Genomic DNA, 21,045 nt, shown 5'->3' on the forward strand with positions numbered 1-21,045 from the left:
CCGATTTATTATACGAATCATTGAACAAATTGATTCTCCACAGCAACGAAGGTTCCGTCTACCGATCTCTGAAACCTGTTCTATCTCGCAAAAAAAAAGTTCAACATAACATGCTGCAGATACAGGGATTTTCAGATGATATCATAACAGTAGCAGTATTTATTCCAACTGCAACATATGATATTCCAATAGCGTCAGTAGATTTTATAAAGCGATCATGTTTATTATAACTGTGTCAGTTGAAATCAAAATCGAAGCAGTTGATATTATAATCCTCTTGGTACGGCAGCTTGAGCGAAGTACGCAACTAGCGAGTGTAAACGTATATCGTACGAATGACAGCCCAAGGTTGATGTACATAGCAGGCGATTTCATAACGAATCTCTCCGATTTCATTGGAACGAAACTGCTCACAAAATTAAGTAAAAAAAGATATGCAGTTAACATGACAAATAATCAGTACTGCTTGTTTAAAAATTCCTTTCGTTTTCTAATGAAATTAAAGCGATTCATGCAAGATGAACCCACCTGATATGTTGAACTACTTTCGAGTCTCATTCGTGTGACATACGTTTATACTTGCTAGTTACATACATCGCTCGATCTGTCATACCAACTTTATAAACATGATCAAGTTATAAAATCAACTGGTACTGTTGGAATATCATGTGCTGTAGTTGGAATAAATACTGCTACTGTTATGATATCATCTGAAAATCCCTGTAAATGGTACGTGTGAGGTGAATGCCGGCAGGTGATGGCAATGGAAATAAATGTACGTGTGTGTATAACTACCACTCCAGTCGAGCCAGCCAGCGTGTACTCCAATTTGTAAGAACAATCCCAAAAATGGTTCCATTTTCCACAAACCACCCGACCGACTGCTCCTACCGTTCCGTGCTGGTTTCGAGAAAAACCGTGCTCCGTATGTGGTCAACATCACCACTTTTCCCAACCCCCCCAACACCAATGCAGCCTGGGGATGAATTGGAATACCAAACGTTCTTCGAAACCGATAACATTCGCCACTACCGGCGCCAGTAGCGACTTAATTCAGTGCAGATGCAGCACGAATTGGTTCATTTGCAAACATATCGATGCAATGGGTACGCTCTTACGTGGCGAGCTCTGGAATTAATGGGAGCGCAACCGAGCGAGCAGCGTTGTGCTTGATTAGTTCTCAAATGAAACATTCTTTGGTGGAATTGAACATTCATTAAACAAATACGTAGTGAACCGCTAATGAGCGATCCAAAGTTTCATCCCGCTTTCATCAAATATAATTGGCATAGGAAATACTGGGAAGTAACAATAACCATACCCACTTTCATTGGTGAAAAGTATTTCCCATTAGCAGCAAATTACATTTCCACACTGCTGAAATCCCTCATGCACACGCAATTTGGAATTGGATGCCATGCAGCATAAAGTGATGAGAAAAATTAAGATGAAAAACGAGTAATGAGTGGCTTTTCAAACTGAATTAAATAGTTTTACCGGGTATTAGGATAGTATCAACAACTTTCATGCTACATCTGCGCATGAAGTAAAACCACGAAGCATTAAATATGGGATAATGAATTGAAAAAGCGATGTGGAAAATGTATGCTTTATAGAGGTCTTTGGAGCATAGCCATTTTGCTGTCTACATTGTGTTATTTCTTTCTTTTTTTTTTGGCTCGCAAACAACTTGCAACATCATCAACGGTATTAGACTTGACACATTAATTGAAACCGGGTTTTTGCCACCGAGAGCGCCTCCAACGCCCTAAAAGCTTTCGCGTCAATTACCAACCGTCTTGTCGCGACGCAGACTTGACGCTACCATGGAGCCCTAAGCAAAACACAATCACTTCATCATAACATTAACTTTTAACCAATTATTCACCAATCAGTCCACCTGCTTTCCGGCGCGAGCTGCCCCTCCCCCCATGGCGGTCGGAAGCGAGGAAGGCACATCAATCAACAACTCGACGCCGGGCTTTTCCGCCCAGGCTCGCAATCGACCGGTGCTGATTCATCGAAAGAAGATACCGAAGAGCTCAGCAGGACGGGACGGTCGGGAAAAATCTCCAGCATCGCGTAGACAGCACCAATGTTGATGATGTTAGCAAAGTGGAAAATTATAGAACAATTTACAACAGCTCTATCGCAAGAGCTTTTCATTCAACCTGTTGAGTGATATATGAGAGAGCCGTGTGTCAAACTCCAGAAATCTAGAGCAAAAAGAATTCTTGAACAGTTGTAAAACAATAAGACGAGCTTGCATTGTTATAAGTTTTCCAGACATATAGCTATTAGTTTGACTCCACAATGTTTTACATTATCACGGTAAGATTTAAGGATAAATTTATATCTCATAAATCTGCTAAATCCTACCAAGTTGCGTTGAAAATCGCCCCCCCAATATCGATGTAACTTTTCGTTCCGGTCCTTCTTCCTCTTCTAATGTTTTTTAGATAAGGGTCAAACAGGACAAGATGGAGCGCACCTGTTGAATGGAGGAATTTCCATTTCCTGGACCAACGTCCTTTTCCATTTCCGCTGCCGAATAACCGTTCCACAGGATCGTTAACTTTATCGTAATCGAATTATCACCTGGAGTATTTCCATCCCATCCGGGGATTTTGTTTTCGAATATCCGGAGATATCACCGGATATCTCTTTACTATCTCCCACGGTTATGGGAGCCCTTCGCCGATCCAGGTAGCGTCCAGGATCTAATAAATTGAACCATCATCGGTGCGTTTTGGCTTTCCGTTTAGCGTTCATATCCTTTGTTGATTCGCACATTTTTCTACTGCACGATTAAACGGATCGCAAAGGTAATCCCGGTGGAGCTCGAAAGTGGGAGCGAATTATTATCCAGCTACGGGGAAACTTCCTATAGGATAAGCTGGAACCAATACCATCCACCGATGCCGATGTAGCAAAATACTATCCAATAATCTTATTTTCCCTCAGTAACCCGAGTTCCATTTGCCTGCCGATGGGCTTTCAAGGTAAAGAATCAACGGTCGATTGTTTGAATTGGATTACCACGGGAAAAGTGTGGTGAGAAAAAAATCCACCGATGACGACATAGTGCATAAAAACGCGTCCTTCTGCGCAGCCGGCCGCCCGTTTTCGCTCGAATCTCGACTTCCCATTTCCATAATCGAGAGGAAATTGATCACATCGTCTGCAAAGCGGAACGTCCCGGATTGACAGAGACAGAAACGGTTGAGGCCCCCGGTGGCATTCGACAAATGAGTCGCAGCAGAAAGGGCTTCCGCTAAGGAACACGAAGGAAGGTTGTGAATCTCCGAGGCAGACTAACGGAAACCGTTTTCAACGGCTTCGGAATAGAGCCGTAATCAGTACAAATTGGTAATCAATTCACATGCTGGATAAAAGAAATGATACTACACGATATTCCGTGGAATTAGATGATGCTGCCTTTCTGGGCCTTCGGCTCCGGGTGCGTGATCCCTTACGATGTGCGAGGCGTAAGAATCGGAGGCATAAATGGCCCAAATCGAATCGATTTGTAATTACTGCCATGCTTCACTGAGCGGCTGGGCGTGATGAAATAATGAAAATGGACATATTTGCTACCGTTAACCGTGGAAAATAATTCGCTTCTTTAAAAGAATGTAGAAAGATGTATCAGGTATACCTAATGAAACAACGTATTTTCCGTACGTCATCTATCGGATCCAAGTATATAAGCCAATCAGAAGGCTAGACATATTTCAAATCAAGCTCTTACTCTACGGATGTTCAGTAAATTTGAGCTTCAAATAATACACCCTTAATTTTACCTACCACGTAGGTTCTTGAAAGTTCAACTAACTATGCAGAAACTCCACAAAATTCACATTCACCAGAAGACAGCGTACATTGACCCGAGAGACTGTAGTCTTCAGCCATGGTTTGTTTAAGGATAATCCGCGGATAAAACGACATGCTTTTCACAAACCCAACAAGCATTTTCTAACCACTTCCAATGCTAAGAACATTGGAAACGCTTCAAACACCTAGTGAAAAGTTCAATTAGAAAAACTGTTTACACAGTCTAAAATCCCGCAATCGAAAAACACCAGGCAAAAGGAACGAGTCATTCCAAATGGGAGGGAAAAACATCGACGACAGGTAGCTGGTTCCGGAGCTTTCTCCATGACACATTCCATTCACGGCATGCGAAACCGAATCATTCAAGTTGTTTCCAAAGGAAAAATATTTTGCCCGATTCGATGTGTTTGTGCTACGGAGTGGCATATTTGTTCAAGGACCTTCCCTCAAAGGAGCTGTCATTCTTGCAAATCAGTTTTCTAAAACCCAAATCCTTCCAAAAACCTCAGTCACATCCGACGCCAATCACGCAAGGATGTGGCAGGTGCAGGTAAAACCGAGCTCCACGTCGCTTCCGTGTGCCTGTGGCAATTCCCTCGATCTGCTATTGTCGGATGAACGGTGGAGAGACAGTATGTTTGGCAGTTTTGGACTGTGTGTCATGAGGAATATATTTTCCACATCACTTCACTGCACACCGAATGGAAAAGGAGCCCAAAGGAACAGTCACATATCGTGGCTGACGTGTGGGGAATCATCTAAAGTTTGGCATGGATTTTTTTTCACCCACACGAAAAGGGATGATTGCCAACATTCTTCATTTTGCGTCGGAGCCGCTAATGCTCAAAATAAAAAAGAAAAATCAAATATATCATTCGATTTGCAACGTAAAAAAGCTGTCCCGAAGCCTAGGATTATACAAAATCCCCCCGGGTTGCCATCATCGAACTGTGGAAAAGTAGAAAATGCTAGAGAATTTGTTGGTCACGGTTCAACGATTGTATTCTGATGGCGCACCGTGGAGCCATGATTCTCAACATCTGAGGGAGGGAATAATGATTCCGCTACTTTCACCCGAGGGTTTTTCTCGGTTAGAATATCGAGACAAAACAAAACTAAAAAAAAGAAGGAAAATGAGTGACACCGATAAGCGATAAGAGCGCCGGAACTTTTGTCGGCGCAAAGAAGAGCACACGAATGAAGCTCCTGTTCTATTTGCTGATGAGATAAAATTGCTTTCCGAGTGCCTTTTTCTTATGCCATTTCCTTTTCGGCTTCCCGTTTCCGGTTTTTGCTGGGGAGACAGTGGGTAAACAACGGAAAGACTGCTGAGAAAATCCTTCTGCTTTTGTTCGTGACCCCAGCGAGGACATCAGTTCTGAAAGCTTTAGTCTTCCCGGGGACGAAAAGCTAGCCTCAAAAGGTCGATGAAACAACAATCTTTTCGATGAATTTACCAGTTTATGGTACTTATTGATGAAATAAAAATTGCTCCAAATTTAATCAAAAGTACCGTAACGCACAAGGACCACGAAAAACTATGTTATCATGACTTTTAACAGATTGCAGCAGCTGGCAGAATTTTATGGGCAAAATGCGCAAGCTGATGCTCAAACGGCAGAATGCAAAACCGATAGGGACTAACGGTCCTTCACATATTTCATAATATACGCTGACCCCGACATCGGTCTTCGGAGCGGATTACCAAAGACGAACCGTTTTATATGCTAATAACTGCTCACGGTGTCCATGCTTGCTCTTGCTTTACAGCGTTCGCCAGAAAATCCCAAGGTAGAAAAAATCCCCTCCAAAACAAAGAATTACTTCATCTTACAGTCGCCTCGTTGTGCTTTGGTGTGCTGTCCTTACTTTACCCCGAACCCATCGTCATTAGAATGCAACGTCAGGCGCCGCTTAGTGGCGATGGTTTTACCGTCAGCTAAAGTGACATGCCGCAGGATGTTTATTATTGCTACTATCCCAAACACCACTAAGCTCATCTGGTTTAGCTTATAAACCAAATAATTATCATGCGGCTATACATAGATTGTTCCAGTGCTTAAAACGCTTGGTTCCTGGAACGTGCAAAACTAACATCAACAGTTTCGCAGGAATTTAATTTAGAATATTCACAAAAACAATCGCTTCAATTAAAGTGAGTCAATCAAAGCACTAAAGTGAAATGCCCCATATCAAACATCGCCAATATAAAGTCAGCCATATACCAAACAAAAAGAGATTTGATTGCAAACGGATAATCCAATAAGTCCGATCCTTCATGTTGGTTTGCCATTCGATTTGGTCAAACCCACGTTGATTAATTTTTGAAAATATTAAACAAACATATTAAATATTAACGCCTGGATGCCAAATGCTTTGCATTTCATCTCTTATTTGATTGTACAGGTAATCATGTAAACATAAAAATGAGGTATTTATCCATTGATTAAATTTAATTCAAACAAAACGACCCAATGAAAAACCCCGCTAAAATAATCCATAGAGAAAAGCTCGGTCATGAAAGAATTTCCACAAGCGAAACTTGTCCACTACATGACCTATTTGTCACGTGTTATAACTCATTTGGGACCTATGTTGTGGCGTACGAGTACATCAAACATAGCCCGCATCCAGCAAAAAACATTTCGTCGCAAAACCACAGGACAGTTCAGCCATAATGCGATTTTAATTGCGCTAAAATAACAGATTCAGGCCCTATAAAAACTTATGAAGGTTAATTTGTTTCGTTTGCCCTACGCCTTTTGCTGAAGATCGTTAATTCGAGGTTAAAGTACTGAACTAAATAAGGTTGAAAAATGTACAGTGGCAGAAATAACAGCAAACGAAGAAAACAGCAACTTCTAAAATCTAAACACTATGAACTTATAATATCACAAGATCAAACATTTTTACGTAATTTTCATTATACACAACAAAAATAAAATACAAGACACACTCAGCTCACACGTAAATCCAGTCTACAAAAAGGATGATCTAAATGAAGAGCAACATAAATCACTATACTACACATACATCATAGACACTCCGACCACATGGTGGTTGCCGTTGTCCTGCACGAAGGAGGAAATGCAAACAAGTACACCCCATGCTTGTTTTCCCAGCGCTGTTTTTATGACTCTTTGTGGGCAGATTGCATTTTCCTTCGTGAAGCTGCGTCTACCACACGTTGCAAAAACATACACACGAACACAACAACACAGGCATACACACTTTTTTGTGTTATAACTATCAACAGCACCATCAGCTAGGACTATTGCATGTTTTGATGAATATGGAGGGCGAACGTTACTAGAAAGGAATTTCTTTGCTGTTATGCCTGTGATACTCACATGTTTCATGTTTCGATGCTGCCAGTTGTTTCCGGGTTTAGTATTGCTGAGGCTGCTGTTCCTGTTCGTCCATGGCTGATGATGAAGGTTGCAAAAAATCGCAGCTGCCTGGGATGATCTAGTTTCTCATCGATGCCAGCAACGTGGGATGTTTCATTGCAAAGGAATCTAGATGCATTTCACGATATATTTTTTACACCAGGTATAACAAATTTTTAAATTCTTAAAAATAAATCACTGATTGGGATTTTTTTGCTATGAATGTTCAGTTGCTCTTAGACGATCCTACGCACTGGAGAAAAAATAGATAAATTTTTTACTTTTGAGTGTATCGTACCCTACGTTTAAACACTTTTTTTTCTTGATCACAAGTTGCCAATGTTTACGTTGATTTCAAGGTACTATATAAATTCCTCATGGAAGATTGAAGAGAAGAGTGCACATAATGATTTTGAAACAAACATTTGAATTCTTAGGTTAGAAACTTTTTGTTGTTAGAAAACACCGAAGTCTGCAGGTATACTAACAATGAACTATGATCGCAACAAATCACCCTTCACTCAAACCAAATTAAAATTCCACCACCCCCTAGGCGCCACCCCACTCACACACAACCGCTACACGCGTGTTTAGGAATGCGATCTGTCGAAATACAAACAGAAATTCGCTCCGCAATTCACACCCCTTCCGCCCTAACCACTTTCTAACGTTAGATGACATTAGAACTTATCGACAGCAGTTCGCACACATGCTAAACCCCCCTAGCACACCAGTAGAAGCCGTCTAAGGCAAGCAAACACACTTCGGAAGGTAAACATTATCATCTCGCACAGCATTGCATTAACACCGTTCTAATGCAGCGGCATGTTGCGAATTTGGTCGCGATGGAAACGCAAGCTAGTTTCACCTGAGCCCTAGCTGGTTCCTCGTGAATGACTTTGGTGTCTTATGCGCCAAGAGACCGTGAAGAAACCGCCGCGAAACGTGCCACACGCTGAGGTAATTGAACAAAGACGTCTGCAGCAAGCTGCGATACGAAACACTCTTTTTCTAGGCAGGCTTCACCTGGGGCTCCCTCACTTGCAGCAATATCACTTTGGTGTTGAACGCGTCATGCTGTCTGGCGACCGCGTTGAGAAAGTGCATCATCTTGCATTTCGTCGCAGGTCCGCCAATACACACTAAACGAAAAAATAACTGAAGCACTAGACAAGGATCGAACGAGAACACAGTGTGGAAAACCTTCGAAAAAGCGATAAAATATCCATTTCACTTATAGAAACTGATGCTGTAAGACACTGTGTACGCAAAACCAAGCATCTTTGCACGCTGAGACTGGCGTTTGAACAAAAACAAACAGGCGTACGAGCTTTCCCAATTTCTCTTTGTACACTATCCCGAGGCAGCGCAGAGTGCAGAATCCCCGGATCAGGATACACTTTTCCCTGTAGACCAGGTGGAAAAAGAGCAAAGAAAGTAATCACCTTCCGCTATCAGCACTTCCGGCTCTGAACGACCCGAATCCCAGCGAAGTTCCGAACAGACTGAACTAAACACGAAGGCACGTCAGAAACGTCACGAGAGATTCAGCCGAACGAGATGGAGATGGGCTGCTCACTGCGGAACGGACTTACGTTAGTCCGACGAAGCTAAAAGGAGCGGTATTTTAACCAAGCAAAAGTTGCATTGCAGGAAGATTTACAGCTTAAAAACCTTATGGATAGTTTAGCTGATGTATGAAACTTGACTCATGATAATTTTCCATCGAATTGGAGAACGTAAATTAATTATTTAGAAATAGATACATCTGCACGCTATGAAGCGGATCTAGCTCATATGTCCCTAATCCGCCATCTATTGTACATCCCTAACAACAGCTCCGGGATTTGTTTATATTTGCGTTTCTTTCTATTCTTATTGTTTCACTTCTAGCGAGGCGCGCGCGACACAACGTTTTCGAGAACTTAATTCCGGCATTTTTAGAAGCAAGAAAGTCATTACTTAACACAAACTACCAGTAATAACAAACGTTCATTTATGGCTTTTCGATTTGCTGTGTAGCTAAGGAAAGTTTTTGTTTTGGCAGCAATTTCACGCTCAACTACACAGCTCGAGGTGCACAAAATAGTTCAAAATCGTCTGTAGGAAGTGTTTGAAACCATCCAGTAATTGTGACATAAAGTGTAGATAATTTCCTGCGGTAAGTATCCATATTTTGGAAAGCAAGTTGTATTTGAAAGTTGCCGAGTAAAAGTACGATGTATTAAACAATAATTAGAAAAGTGATCGCAGTATTTGTGATCACACCATTCAGGTTGGTCATACATCCTGTTCGAGTTGCATTCGTTGGCGGTGAACGTTATCAGCCATCGTTTTCTTATCTGACGAACATGTTTACTCTGGCTATAGCATCTGGACTAGCCAGACGATGGACCCGAAACGCATAATAGCAATTAGAAGGTTCTATATGATGTCTATACAAAGCAGCGTGGCGATGCTGAATTGATCTAGGTTTAAGAGCTCAAACGATCTCTAATTGGAATCAATTTGATTGTCGTGGAGGGATAGCATCTCGAGGTCATTGTTTATTCATTAGACCCCGATTTTTAAAGCCTAAGAGCAACTTAACATGAAAAAAGGGAACTCTTTATTTCAATTTCACGAAAACATTGTTCCGATTTTTTCAGCATGGGTGTGTTGAAACAATCAATTAACATATTTTAATTAACACCTGGCTACACAAGAGAACGATAACATCAATAATCGATAATATTTTTACGTGTCAAACGTGCCCATATGAGTCATCAGCATGATGTGGCTAATTTTTATCAAACACACAAACATGACTAAACCTTACGATATTTCTAAACCTCCTCAACTTTAGCTTGTGATAGGGCATTAATTTTAAGCCGTGTAGGGCATATCAGCTAACAATTAAATTACATAACTGTGTATGACTCTTTTATAGCTCAAATCCGTGCTTTCGGAAGCAGCCGATTGGCGCACCCAGGAACCTTCACAAAAGTCTTCCAGAAAGCAGATACGGACCAACAGCTTAATAGTATGCAATTGAGTCCATGCAGGTTTAAAATTGTGATAAGACAGAGGCACTGCTTCAATGAGGTCAAAAAGCGTTAAATAACATTTAGACCATCTGATAATAGTCGTAACTTCACGGTCTTCATCTACCATTGCGCATGACGACTTGACTGTGGCAATGTTGTACAAATAATACTCTTTTAAGATAGACGCGAAGAAACAACGCTATGCCGAGCAAAGTTTTATATCGCTTCAGGTGTCTGATGTTGTCGAATTGCTTTTAATATTTATGAACCCGTGCGGCGTCTTTCTCACCGTGCCACGTGTTGCCGAAGCGTCGAAGCGAGTTATTGGAACCGATAAGCTATCATAAGCATTTCAGTATTTCAGCGCTGTCACCGAACCTGGCATGCCCACACAAAATTCCCAATACTTTCCGACTTTCCCGTGCGGTGAATTCGGTTGTCTTTTCTTGCCTTTTTGTGCTTCAATCTTCTGTTTTTCTTCTGCAAGACGTGAGAAAACGTCTTGGAAAGTTTCACACTGCCACATTGTCACATTATTGCAATCGCTTCACCAATGACGTCAATTGTGCGGCCACTACCTCGTCCATTTTCCAACCTTTCCGTCTTGGAACATCCATAGACACCTGGCAATTCATAGGAGCCGGAAAGGAACCGGCTTAATACCGCATTCTTTGGCGCGCAACGTCACGGCGTTTGAGGCACGTGCCAAACTCTGGCTTGCAATTATTATTACACCCCTGCAGTTGGTCGAGGCAGACTACCTCCAAAGGTGTGAAAATTCGACGGTGGAGGTAAAAGTTAAATAAAACAATATTATTGTGAGCATACGGTTGTTGCAGCAGGTCGCTTGCAGACTTTCCTTTCGGAAGGAGCTTAGCTCGTTAAATACTTTCAACCTTCGGCTACATAACTTCACGTTTCGTGCTGACGGATCCTTCTGGAGGCAAACATTTTCCCACGTTCTCCCATTGGATCACCAGCCGCTGGGCGGACATTGTTGAGCGCAGTAAAATATAGCGAAGAAAAACGCCTCTCCATAACCAGCAATGCCCCGAACTCCGGGTCGAAGGTTACCGTGCCGATGACAAATATCAACCACTTTTTAAAAGAAAACTGTCTTCCTTTCACGAGATATCAAATTTGCCAAACCCCATTACGGCCAAGGGTCGAGTAAGAGAACTGATGAAAATCTCAGCGTCTGCACGGGAAGTTTCCACCGAATCACCCGTTTCCGCCCGTAACAATGACTTATCAAATAAATAATCTAATATGTAGTTCGGCAACCGGCCAGCAACAGTAATATCCCCGCTATCCCGACCTTGATGGTGTTATGGGCTCTACTGGCTACTGCCGTCAGCATCCTGTCTGACTTAACCTACGAAGACACCTGGACACCACACGGCAAAATCCGTACGATGCAACGGGCAGGAAAAACTTTAGCGAAAATGGAGCAAAACGAGCCTAACTTCAATAGCGGAGGAAAATAGCCACATCCACAATGACACACGACTTGGTTAGAGTTCCAAATTGAATTTTTCTGTGGCCATTGCCTACCGGCAATCCGGCAGACTTCCGGTGCAAAGCGAGCCAAAGTGGGTTGAAGGAGGATAAAGAAGATAACCAGAGAAGAATATACTTTTTATCAGCCTTTGCTAGGCGTTCTTCTTCCATCCTACTGGTAGCCCATGTCTGTACTTCTTTTTTCGTATCTTTGCTATTGCGGCAAGTCTGTATAACGAGAAGGTTGAAATTCACGAACAGGATATTTATTGTTACTTTTCCGTCGAACTTTAACAATATCCTATCAGTTCAAGTTAATATTTTTTAGAATTTATTTTTGATTAATTTTCCACTAACGCCATGAAGCTCTGAGCCGCATGTACCGTATGGGAAATGACTCCTATACGTTGTACATTTTATGTTAATATCAGCAGCATATCCACTCCATTGCATATTCGACACGATGAGCTTCATTTGCACCACGATTCGTACACGACTATGTAGTTATCAATAGAATGCCATAGAACTCTAGGATGCTCGCTACATGCCTACAGTCAACATTGTGTGCAATTGGCAACAATGATTGGATTTTTCTTCTACGCACGTACTGTATTGTAGACGAATGTACAAAAAAGGAAAATATACAAAAAATGCAATTACACATGCAACATTACCCAAGAGCGATACAAATGCGTAGTAAACAGAAACAGACACTGTTGAATTCCAGGGTTTATCAAAACAACTCTTCGCAAGCTAATGAAGGAAAAAGCTCTGGAGCAGAAATGAACGTTCGAGCACGTAATGCTTGAAGCATAGAAAATAAGCCCGGTTAGTTCCAGGGGCAAGAAAAAGTACTCCAACATGTCGTTTTCAACTCGCATCGGTTTTAATCTACTCTTTGCAATCCGCTTTTAGTTCTTGCTCATCTCATTCCAACCGGATCCGGACGACATGCAGCGTATCCAGAACCCGGCAAAGGTGGCCCTTCGTCAACGGATCAAGGAAAAACTCCAAGCACTGACGGTCGAAGAGCGTGGTCGACAATCGAGTATCATTATCGAAAAGGTATGGCCGCATTTTCCGGACCGTAGAATGCCTATGTAAGCCTAGTTCCGGTGACCCCTCCGAGCCGGACACCGATCGAAGCAACGGAAATAGATAGATCCATTACGATTGCAGTTTTTATTCCAACCTTTTTTCATCGTTCTCGTTTCTCCACGCCCAGCTCACGAGCTTGCCGTTCTACGAGCAGTGTAAAAGGATTAGTGTCTTCCTGAGCACCGACACGGAAGTCAACACCCGGCCATTGCTGGAGCGGATGTTTCACCAGCGGAAGCAGGTAAGCAGGGCATGTGCTGTCTTCCAACTCCTCGCAGTAGATTTTTCTTTCCATCCAGTTTGGCTTGCTGGAGAATACGATATCTTCGGCGAGCGGCAAACACTCCAAAACGGGGCGTCAGTGTCACGCCAGCTCCATCACCGGGAAGTTCACCCAAAGCCAGCGAAAGGATGTGTGCTCACTTTCACAGCTGACACGAACCGGAACCGAATCTCGTTAGTGCTAAGACGATAACAATAATTTAAAAATGCCACCGAAAACCAAACTCTCTTACCCGCTGGCGTACCCGAACGAATTCCGACTCGCCTCAAGGACTTTAACGCACCCTGGTTGCCTTTGGAAGGTCCTTTTTTTCGTTAATCTCTGAGTAAAATCACGAGCGAAAGCTGGGGGCTGCACCAGAGAGTCTCCGAACATACCGGATCGGGTGAAATATGTTTAACCGTTGGCACATTTTCGGGCTGCCTGGATGGCATCTTTTCTTGCCTTCATTGTGTATGTGTGCCCCTTTCTGTTCACCCAAAAAGCGTTCAAAATCTTCCCACCGAAGAATCCACCCAACGGCGCCTTCCTGGGAAATGGGGGGAAAAAAGAAAATCGAATACGATAATTGCGCCAGCCGAACCGTGACATTTCTAATGACATTGGCAACCGGTTGTTTCCTTCCTCTCGCTCTCACCTCCAACCCTGCCCCTTCCCGGAAGGGGCAAGGGGCGAGAAAAGTTAAGTGCTAAAGCTGTTCGAACAAAACAAAACAAAAAAGCAACACCAAAGTTAAAAAAAAAACATCAGCGCTAAAAGGATGGTTTGGAAAACCCAAAAGAAGCCTCCATCGAACCTATTGCCATTGCTTTTGCTGTACCAACCGGGGACGGGGGGGAAATTCGGTCTACCGAATGTTGATTGAATTTTGTCCCGCCGATCGCATTCCAAACGGCCCACGAAAATAGGCAAAATATTGCGCTAGGAATCGATAATAATTGGAAAGACTAACGGAGAAGGGAAGCCCCAACTGCCGGAAAAAAACAAGACCATTAATTGAACAGTCTAATGTACGCAATTTGTGCGAAACAGCACAAGTCTTACAAAAAAGAAAAATAATATTTCTTTGATATTATTTCACAATTTCGATGTTCACCGTCCTTTTTTACGTTCCCTTCCTCGGGCAGGTTTTCGTGCCAACCTACAACAAGAACGCGATGAGAATGGTGAGAATCAATGATATGGAGGATTACGAAGCGCTTCCGAAAACTGCCTGGAATATCAAGCAGCCTCCGTTCGACGATGCGGCACGTGAGGATGGACTCGCAACAGGTGGGTAGTTCCCCGGCTCCAAGCGTCCTCCAGGGCATCGTAAATTCACCGTGCGCCACGCGTTCCTTCATCTTGCGTACGCATCATTCGGTTTACATCGTAAATAGGTCCATTTCCATATTTGTAATGCTTTTATCTAACCGACCATTCGCATAATGATTTTTGATATGTTCAATCTCGCACAATTGCGGGTTTGAAGAAACAACCGCCTTTAGGATATTTTCTTCACCCGTGCGAACTTTCTCAGCCAAGCTTGAGCTTTCGGTGGAAATTGGTCAAACATAAATTGCATACTTTCCGGCGGAAAGCCGTACCGAACGATCGTCTCTTCTCGGGGAAACTGATTGGGAAACATGTAAATCACGCTGCTTTCGCTTATCGATCTCTCTGCATGAATTACGGTTCCAATATCCTTTTCAACCGCAGGTCTGGATCTCATCATCTTGCCCGGGGTGGCCTTCACTGCCGGAGGCGGCCGTCTGGGTCACGGCGGGGGATATTATGATCGATTTTTACGGGAATACTTTGGCAAGTTCCCCAACACGGCGCAGGGCGCCACGCACCTCGTTGGCATCGGCTTCCGGGAGCAGATGGTGGACGACGATACGCTGCCCACCGACGAGCATGATGTTCCGATCGACTGTGTTGTGACTGCTGACTGAGGTGAAAGTGAAGTAATATTCAAAAATCGTTTGCTGTTCGATTTGCTTTTTATCGCTTACCTGTCTGACCAGTTTTTACGAGTCCTTAAAAGTATGGGATTAAACTTGTGCGTACGACCACTTTTAATATGTCCAAGGGGTTTTTACTTGCTACATTTCATATCTTTCAAATATCAAAATCAACTTTTCAATTCCTTTTATAGCTCAACTTTTTAAGTTTGTACACCGAATACTTCGTAGACAAGCGTAGAATGCAAACACATCGTCGTTACTTCGGTATAAGATGAATTCAAATTTTTCAATTAATAAACTTTTCCACACCTTTCACCCCAACCCACTTTCGGAGAAATGATGATAAATATGTTCTAACGCAAAATAAAACACAACAGGGTCTGCGATTTCGTTTTGTTTTATTCGTTTTCGTTCGTCTCGTTGACGCCACTCGAAGACGTCGATGCTGTGCAACCATCGTTACGGTTTTGTAATTATATCCTCGCTGTTCCTATGCTCATTATACAATTTATTTTCTATTTACATTTTACATTGCATCCGTCCGAAAACGTTACAAACCGAATGTCCCCCTCTGAGCTCTTGTTATTATCTTCATCGCCGGGAGGTTTGACTCCGCCAGCTTTGACGAGATGATTCTTTCGGTTCCTGCTTGCGGACTTCCATCGCCATGGGCAAGCATAACGTGCTGTTTGATTTCCACTCGACTCTCTTCGTCATTCCACATAGTACAACATAATGACTAAAATCACAAGATAAAAAAAAGTACTTTCTACGATATTCCTTCATTTTACAGTTGCCTTCTTGCGCACCACATTCCCTGTATTCTAGGATGGTCTTATTGGATGGTTTCGCCCTCACGAATTTGTTTTTCATTTTGATTCACTCGCTACTAGCACCGCACGTCGAAAGGGATGCGAAAAGGTTGCGTTAAATTTAATTAATCGAATTGGTAACTGAAGTTTTCCCTTTTTTCCACATTGCTTCTATTTACATCCTGGTGCAGCTTTGAGCACGATTGAAGTGAAACTTTTGTACACTTTCTGTTTACCTTGTGTATCTTATTGTCTTTTTAAAGGCAGTTTACTACAGTTGAAAGCATTCCACTAAAATTACTACAAATATAGTAATGAGAAGGAAATCTATTGCGTTTTACAGTTACCCTCGGGAGTGTGTAATAAAATTATCTTTTTACATTAAAATGTGTTTATACAGGTCTTACACGGCGATGGGATTCTCCTTCGTTCCACGTATCTGTCGCCTCGTGACCTAGAAGCCATCGAGCGATATATAATTAAAGAATATTACAACCGAATGGGTGAGCAACGGGATACGAAACATCCGCTGAAAAAGTATCGTATCGTAAAAACCATACCACCAGCATTTAAACGCACCAGCATTTGCTGAAATCATTCGTTTTTTGTCCCTTCTCCACCATGGGGTGTTAAACATCCTGTTCGATGTCGCACCCTCCTTCCCCAACGACTACCACTTTCCAATGGGGTCTGTCAACCCTAAAACTCTTCCTTCACTCAACTTCCGGTTGCCCAACGGCAAGATATTCTCCAGACGACGCAATGTTGATTTTTCTTTTCTCATCCTTTGTTCTGTTTTAATTATTTGAAATGTACTAGTGATATCGCATTGCCTTTGCTCTTGTCCTTTTCTTTTTGCCGACAAACTTTCCTTCCAACCCGACCCACTAAAGCTGCGCGATTTGCTCGGTGTGTGTGTGTGTGTCAATGAAGGGATGTTCAAGAGATACAACTTCGCACTCCGGCGCGTGTACGAGAAATGGTCTGACAAAATTCGGTCGCTTGGAAAAAATCGTCTTTTGAAAGTGCCACAAAGGGATTTAAAAAAGTCATCACTTCGCTGAATTGTTGGTTCGTGGGAATGCCGAAGAAAATGGAAAGGAAATTTACAACAAAAAAAAAAGCTGAAAACGTATAAAAGCACGAAGTAAAAACCACCATTCACTGCCATTTTGCAGCTGGCCGCGGTGGTGGGTGGCAAACAACGAATTCAATTTTGCTCCTGTATTTGGCTTTTCCGGTTGATTGGTGACGGCGAAGCGAGCGAGTGAGAAAATTGAGAGATTCCTTTCGAAAGGACTTTATCGCCTCTCGGGGAAAGGGAAAACGGAAAGAGATTATTCCAACCGTGAAAAAAAAAACTTGCCAAAGTGAAAGATTATTCTACGTTCGAACGATTAGGTTTCCCACAGGCGGACCAAGAGTGCAAGATTTGTACGACCGAACCCTTTTCCACTTTCCAACAGCATGCCACACGCTTTCAGCGTTTCCTCGCTTGCGAGGAAAGCTCCATGCACCGGGCGAAGGATAAGCCACCCTTATCCCGGGCACGGATCGAGTGGAAAAGCTTGAGAAAGAAATTAAATTCCTCTGGGAAATTATCAGCAGGTCAGAGGGCAGTGTTCGGGCTGGCGGTGGTTGTACCCGTTCTCAACCTTAACTTTAACAACCAATTCAAGACGTTACTAGGGACGAACGAAGTGAACACGATAGTCCTTCTCAGATGGAGTCGTTCTTCATTGTTTTCACCATACAAATCTGATGGGCGGGAAAACCAACCGTACACACACACACACGTGCACACAAACTAGTTGGCCTTCCATGGGAAGAAGCGCAAGGCAGTGATTTATTCAGGCGAATGGATGCAGGGAAAAGAAAAACCCATCCGGGCGTGTTTTCACTTTTCTAATCCAAGTCAGAAGAATTGCAAACAAGTCCACAAACTACGTCGAGCACCGGTGTGCAATCGTTGCAATCCACCGGGTGGTTCGTTGAAGGGGCAAGTTTGTTCGTTTGTTTTATCAACTTCCAGCCACGGTTATCCTGTTTATTCACCTCCAGCTTTTGCCGCTTACACCGAATTTGTCCGCACTGCTGCCGGGCAATCACGGTATGCAAACGAATGGAAAGAAAGTTTATAATTGTCCCAACGAGCTAACAAACAGAAAACAATCATCGGGCCAAGGCATGCTAATAAGATACCACTTTCATTAGCACTTGGTCTTTTTTTTTCTTGCCTGCCAAGAACAAACAAAAAATCATTTACCCAACCATTTCGAGCGTTAGAATTAAAAAACCATTCTCCAACACCCCAATTCCAAGTTTGATTCGACTAAAATTGAGCAACAATGGTAAGCGAAATTAAAGTGGCCTCTTGCCATGAGTTTGCAAAATTGAGTGTCCTCAAAAGTCCTGGTGTCTTTTTTTTTTTTTTTGTTGGCATGCAAATGTGAAACCAATTACCAAAATAGCCCCAGCTGATGCCATTGCTTATTAAAATTTCCTCCGACTTTTTCATTAGCTCCAAAACTTGCTCAAAATGCAATCTTCTTTCCCAACGATATGAAACAAACATGACTCAAACCCGAAAACCTGTCTTAGCTCAAGGAAAAGGAACAGTGTAACGCACAAATTCAACAGGCCAACAGGCGAAAGTATCTACAAATCTGCCGACGAGGAAAAGGCGCATGACGAGGTAATGGAGGAAATGAAACAACAATTCAATCGTTTTTCGTAAACAATCGATCAACATCAAAACTAAATTATCATTATTTTCCACTTTCAAAGTCCCGCCCGCCGTCGAATCACGTGAGATTGAGATTGGTAGAATAAGCTTTTACTTTGATGGGGCTGTGTCAAGTCGGGCGATTCGTTTGTTATGTTCTCGATGGATTCAAGTGCGATTAAATGGTCTTCACCGAGGTAGATTATCTTTGCCATTGCAGATGAGAAGCGGCAAAAAACGAAAGGCAGAATATGACCGACAGCGAGGGGACAAACTTAACAATAACAGAGTGATACAATTTTCCGACAAGGATCACTAATCGTTCGCTTGGATCATGCATTCCTGCGACATAAATTAAAAAAAAAAACAGACATAAAATACGTAACAACTAACGCAAAGAACACAGAAGAGACTTCTCCCCAGTCGCACCAGGATTGGTAGGGATTTTTTGTTCGTCGCTCCCTCACATCGGATTCTAAATTCAAGGAGTCAACACTGAGTCCACAGCTTCAATCTCCTATCACTGCGGGATTCCGTCCGGCGGCTAAATCATGCTCCCGAACATCCGCTTGCCACGCGTCAGTATCAGGCTGACCACCATCACCGAAAGCAGGAAGAACACGACGCTCAGGAAGTAGAAGAACCATCGGCAGCGGCTCCGAAACTGCTTTTCCTTCTTCATCTTGAGCCGCAGCTGTTCCGCCCGGGGTACGTCCAGCGTGAAGTCCGATTCGGGCCGGGTCGAGGGCTGCAAAGGAAAGGGGAGGAAAAAAGTAAGGAAACAGACGATCAGATCGTTTCAAGTCTAATCTAGATGGAGATAATTATTTCATGCTAACGATACGATGAGAATATGTCCGGAGAATATGATGAGGTTGGTCGCTATTCTGATGAACATTTCAATTTATTACCAGCATGAACTGCTTCACGAAGATAAAAAGTGAAACCGTATTCATTATTCTGCGACCCGTGCGTAAGTCATATCATCTTAATTTGATCATGCATGAAACGATATTTCTCTAGCGCATATCATAACAAATTGAAATCGGCACTTAGTGTGGAAAACGAGATTATTAGTCACCATGCCTTTAAGCACTGTTTGCTTTTGTTTGGCGCGATTTTCCACGCTAAATTGAAGCCCTACATTTTCCATTTATTTTTTTTCCATCGCTTATATTTATCTTTGTTTTCTTTCACCCGGCGTACGCTTTCCCCAGGCTTTATGCTTCAGCTTCCATCCAGGGTGGGTTGGTGGCTGATTGAGTTTTCACGATCTCTCACCCGGTCTCCATCTCTCTCTCTCTCGTGATGCTGCTCCGCATGTATCGAACCTGGCCAGCATAATCAATTGCTCGGCGCTAGGTGGAGAGGAGGCGAACGAAAGAAAAACCAACCCCATTCAGGCAGTAAATTTGACGCCATCATCCGGCCGTCGTTCGTTCGGGGCAGATAATTTAATCACCCGTCCAGATTCCTTCCAGCACGATGGTCGGTACGGGTTTGAAACACCGGCCGGCTGCATCAACGGCCGGTGCGTTCAATAAATAATTTAATTAAACATTCCGTAATCGGCATTGAAAATCAAGCCCGGCGCTATCGCTTACTTCCAGGATAGGCGTACCTGGCCATGCCATAAAGTACGGTAAGCAAAACGCACGGGCAATCGAGTGGATAGACTCTTGAATAAAGTAAGTAATTCGAAGGCGCTAGTCAACTAAGTTGCCGATCCTTTCAAGTAGAAAATTTAATATTTTAAGGATTTATTTATTTGGTTATGGTTGAACAATACAAAGGAAACAAATTGTTCTATATCCTGTAGGAAAAAGTGCTAAAGTTATGATGAAATAATTCGATCAACTCAATGCACGAAAAGATAACTTTAAATATAGATAATTTTTATGATTTTTAATTATATTCAAGTACTAGTATTTAAATATTCCTAATACCAAATTCTCTGGCATGTCTGTTGAAAGTTCATTGCTATTACGTTTCGCTGTTCCACATTCTAAGGACGTAGGAACGAATTCAAACTAGTGAACAATTCAACCAAGAATCGTCCTTGAGTTATAACCATTTTTTTCCCCTGCACTACCATTCATGGTTCCTATAGCTTACTTCTATTTGAAAACAAACTCACCGAGAACGGTAAAGCTCCTAACGGAATGGATGGAAAGTAAACGAGCTGAAAAGCGGATGGTCGGAAAATTCACAAATGTTTGCCCCATTGAACGTAAACTACACTCAATTGCAGCGCTGCCGGTTGAACGCATCGAGGTAAAAGTGGGTGTGCAATAAAGCGGCTATTAAATCTGCCATCCGGTAGGTCACTGGGCAGGGCAGGCAGGTGCTTTTGGCATATTGCAGAACCCTGAACCACTGTCGGAGCAAAATCCGAACTGCGAGAAAATCTGTAACACGACAACATTGCACCG

At 42.7% G+C, this 21,045-nt stretch overlaps 3 protein-coding genes across 3 annotated transcripts in view; 1 reads left to right on the forward strand and 2 right to left on the reverse strand.

The window, feature by feature from the left end:
* Nucleotides 1–8,720, reverse strand: part of LOC131266096 (transient receptor potential cation channel trpm) — a 61,084-nt gene extending 52,364 nt beyond the window's left edge. The window contains exons 1-2 of the mRNA XM_058268454.1: nt 8,669–8,720; nt 7,185–7,352 (exon numbers count right to left, since the gene is read on the reverse strand). Of these exons, the coding sequence (XP_058124437.1) occupies nt 7,185–7,193 (9 nt within the window). The 5' untranslated portion in view covers nt 7,194–7,352; nt 8,669–8,720. The remainder of the gene's footprint in view (nt 1–7,184; nt 7,353–8,668) is intronic.
* Nucleotides 8,721–12,700: 3,980 nt separating this feature from the next.
* LOC131265617 (5-formyltetrahydrofolate cyclo-ligase) lies at nt 12,701–15,286 on the forward strand. Its single transcript, XM_058267902.1, has 4 exons — nt 12,701–12,814; nt 12,975–13,088; nt 14,258–14,402; nt 14,829–15,286. The coding sequence occupies exons 1-4, from the start codon at nt 12,701–12,703 to the stop codon at nt 15,062–15,064; spliced, it is 609 nt and encodes a 202-aa protein (XP_058123885.1). The 3' UTR covers nt 15,065–15,286.
* Nucleotides 15,287–18,612: 3,326 nt separating this feature from the next.
* Nucleotides 18,613–21,045, reverse strand: part of LOC131262052 (uncharacterized) — a 54,823-nt gene continuing 52,390 nt past the window's right edge. The window contains exon 4 of the mRNA XM_058263965.1: nt 18,613–19,361. Within this exon, the coding sequence (XP_058119948.1) occupies nt 19,158–19,361 (204 nt within the window). The 3' untranslated portion in view covers nt 18,613–19,157. The remainder of the gene's footprint in view (nt 19,362–21,045) is intronic.

This window comes from Anopheles coustani, chromosome 2 (assembly GCF_943734705.1).
Source record: "Anopheles coustani chromosome 2, idAnoCousDA_361_x.2, whole genome shotgun sequence".
NCBI lineage: Eukaryota > Metazoa > Arthropoda > Insecta > Diptera > Culicidae > Anopheles > Anopheles coustani.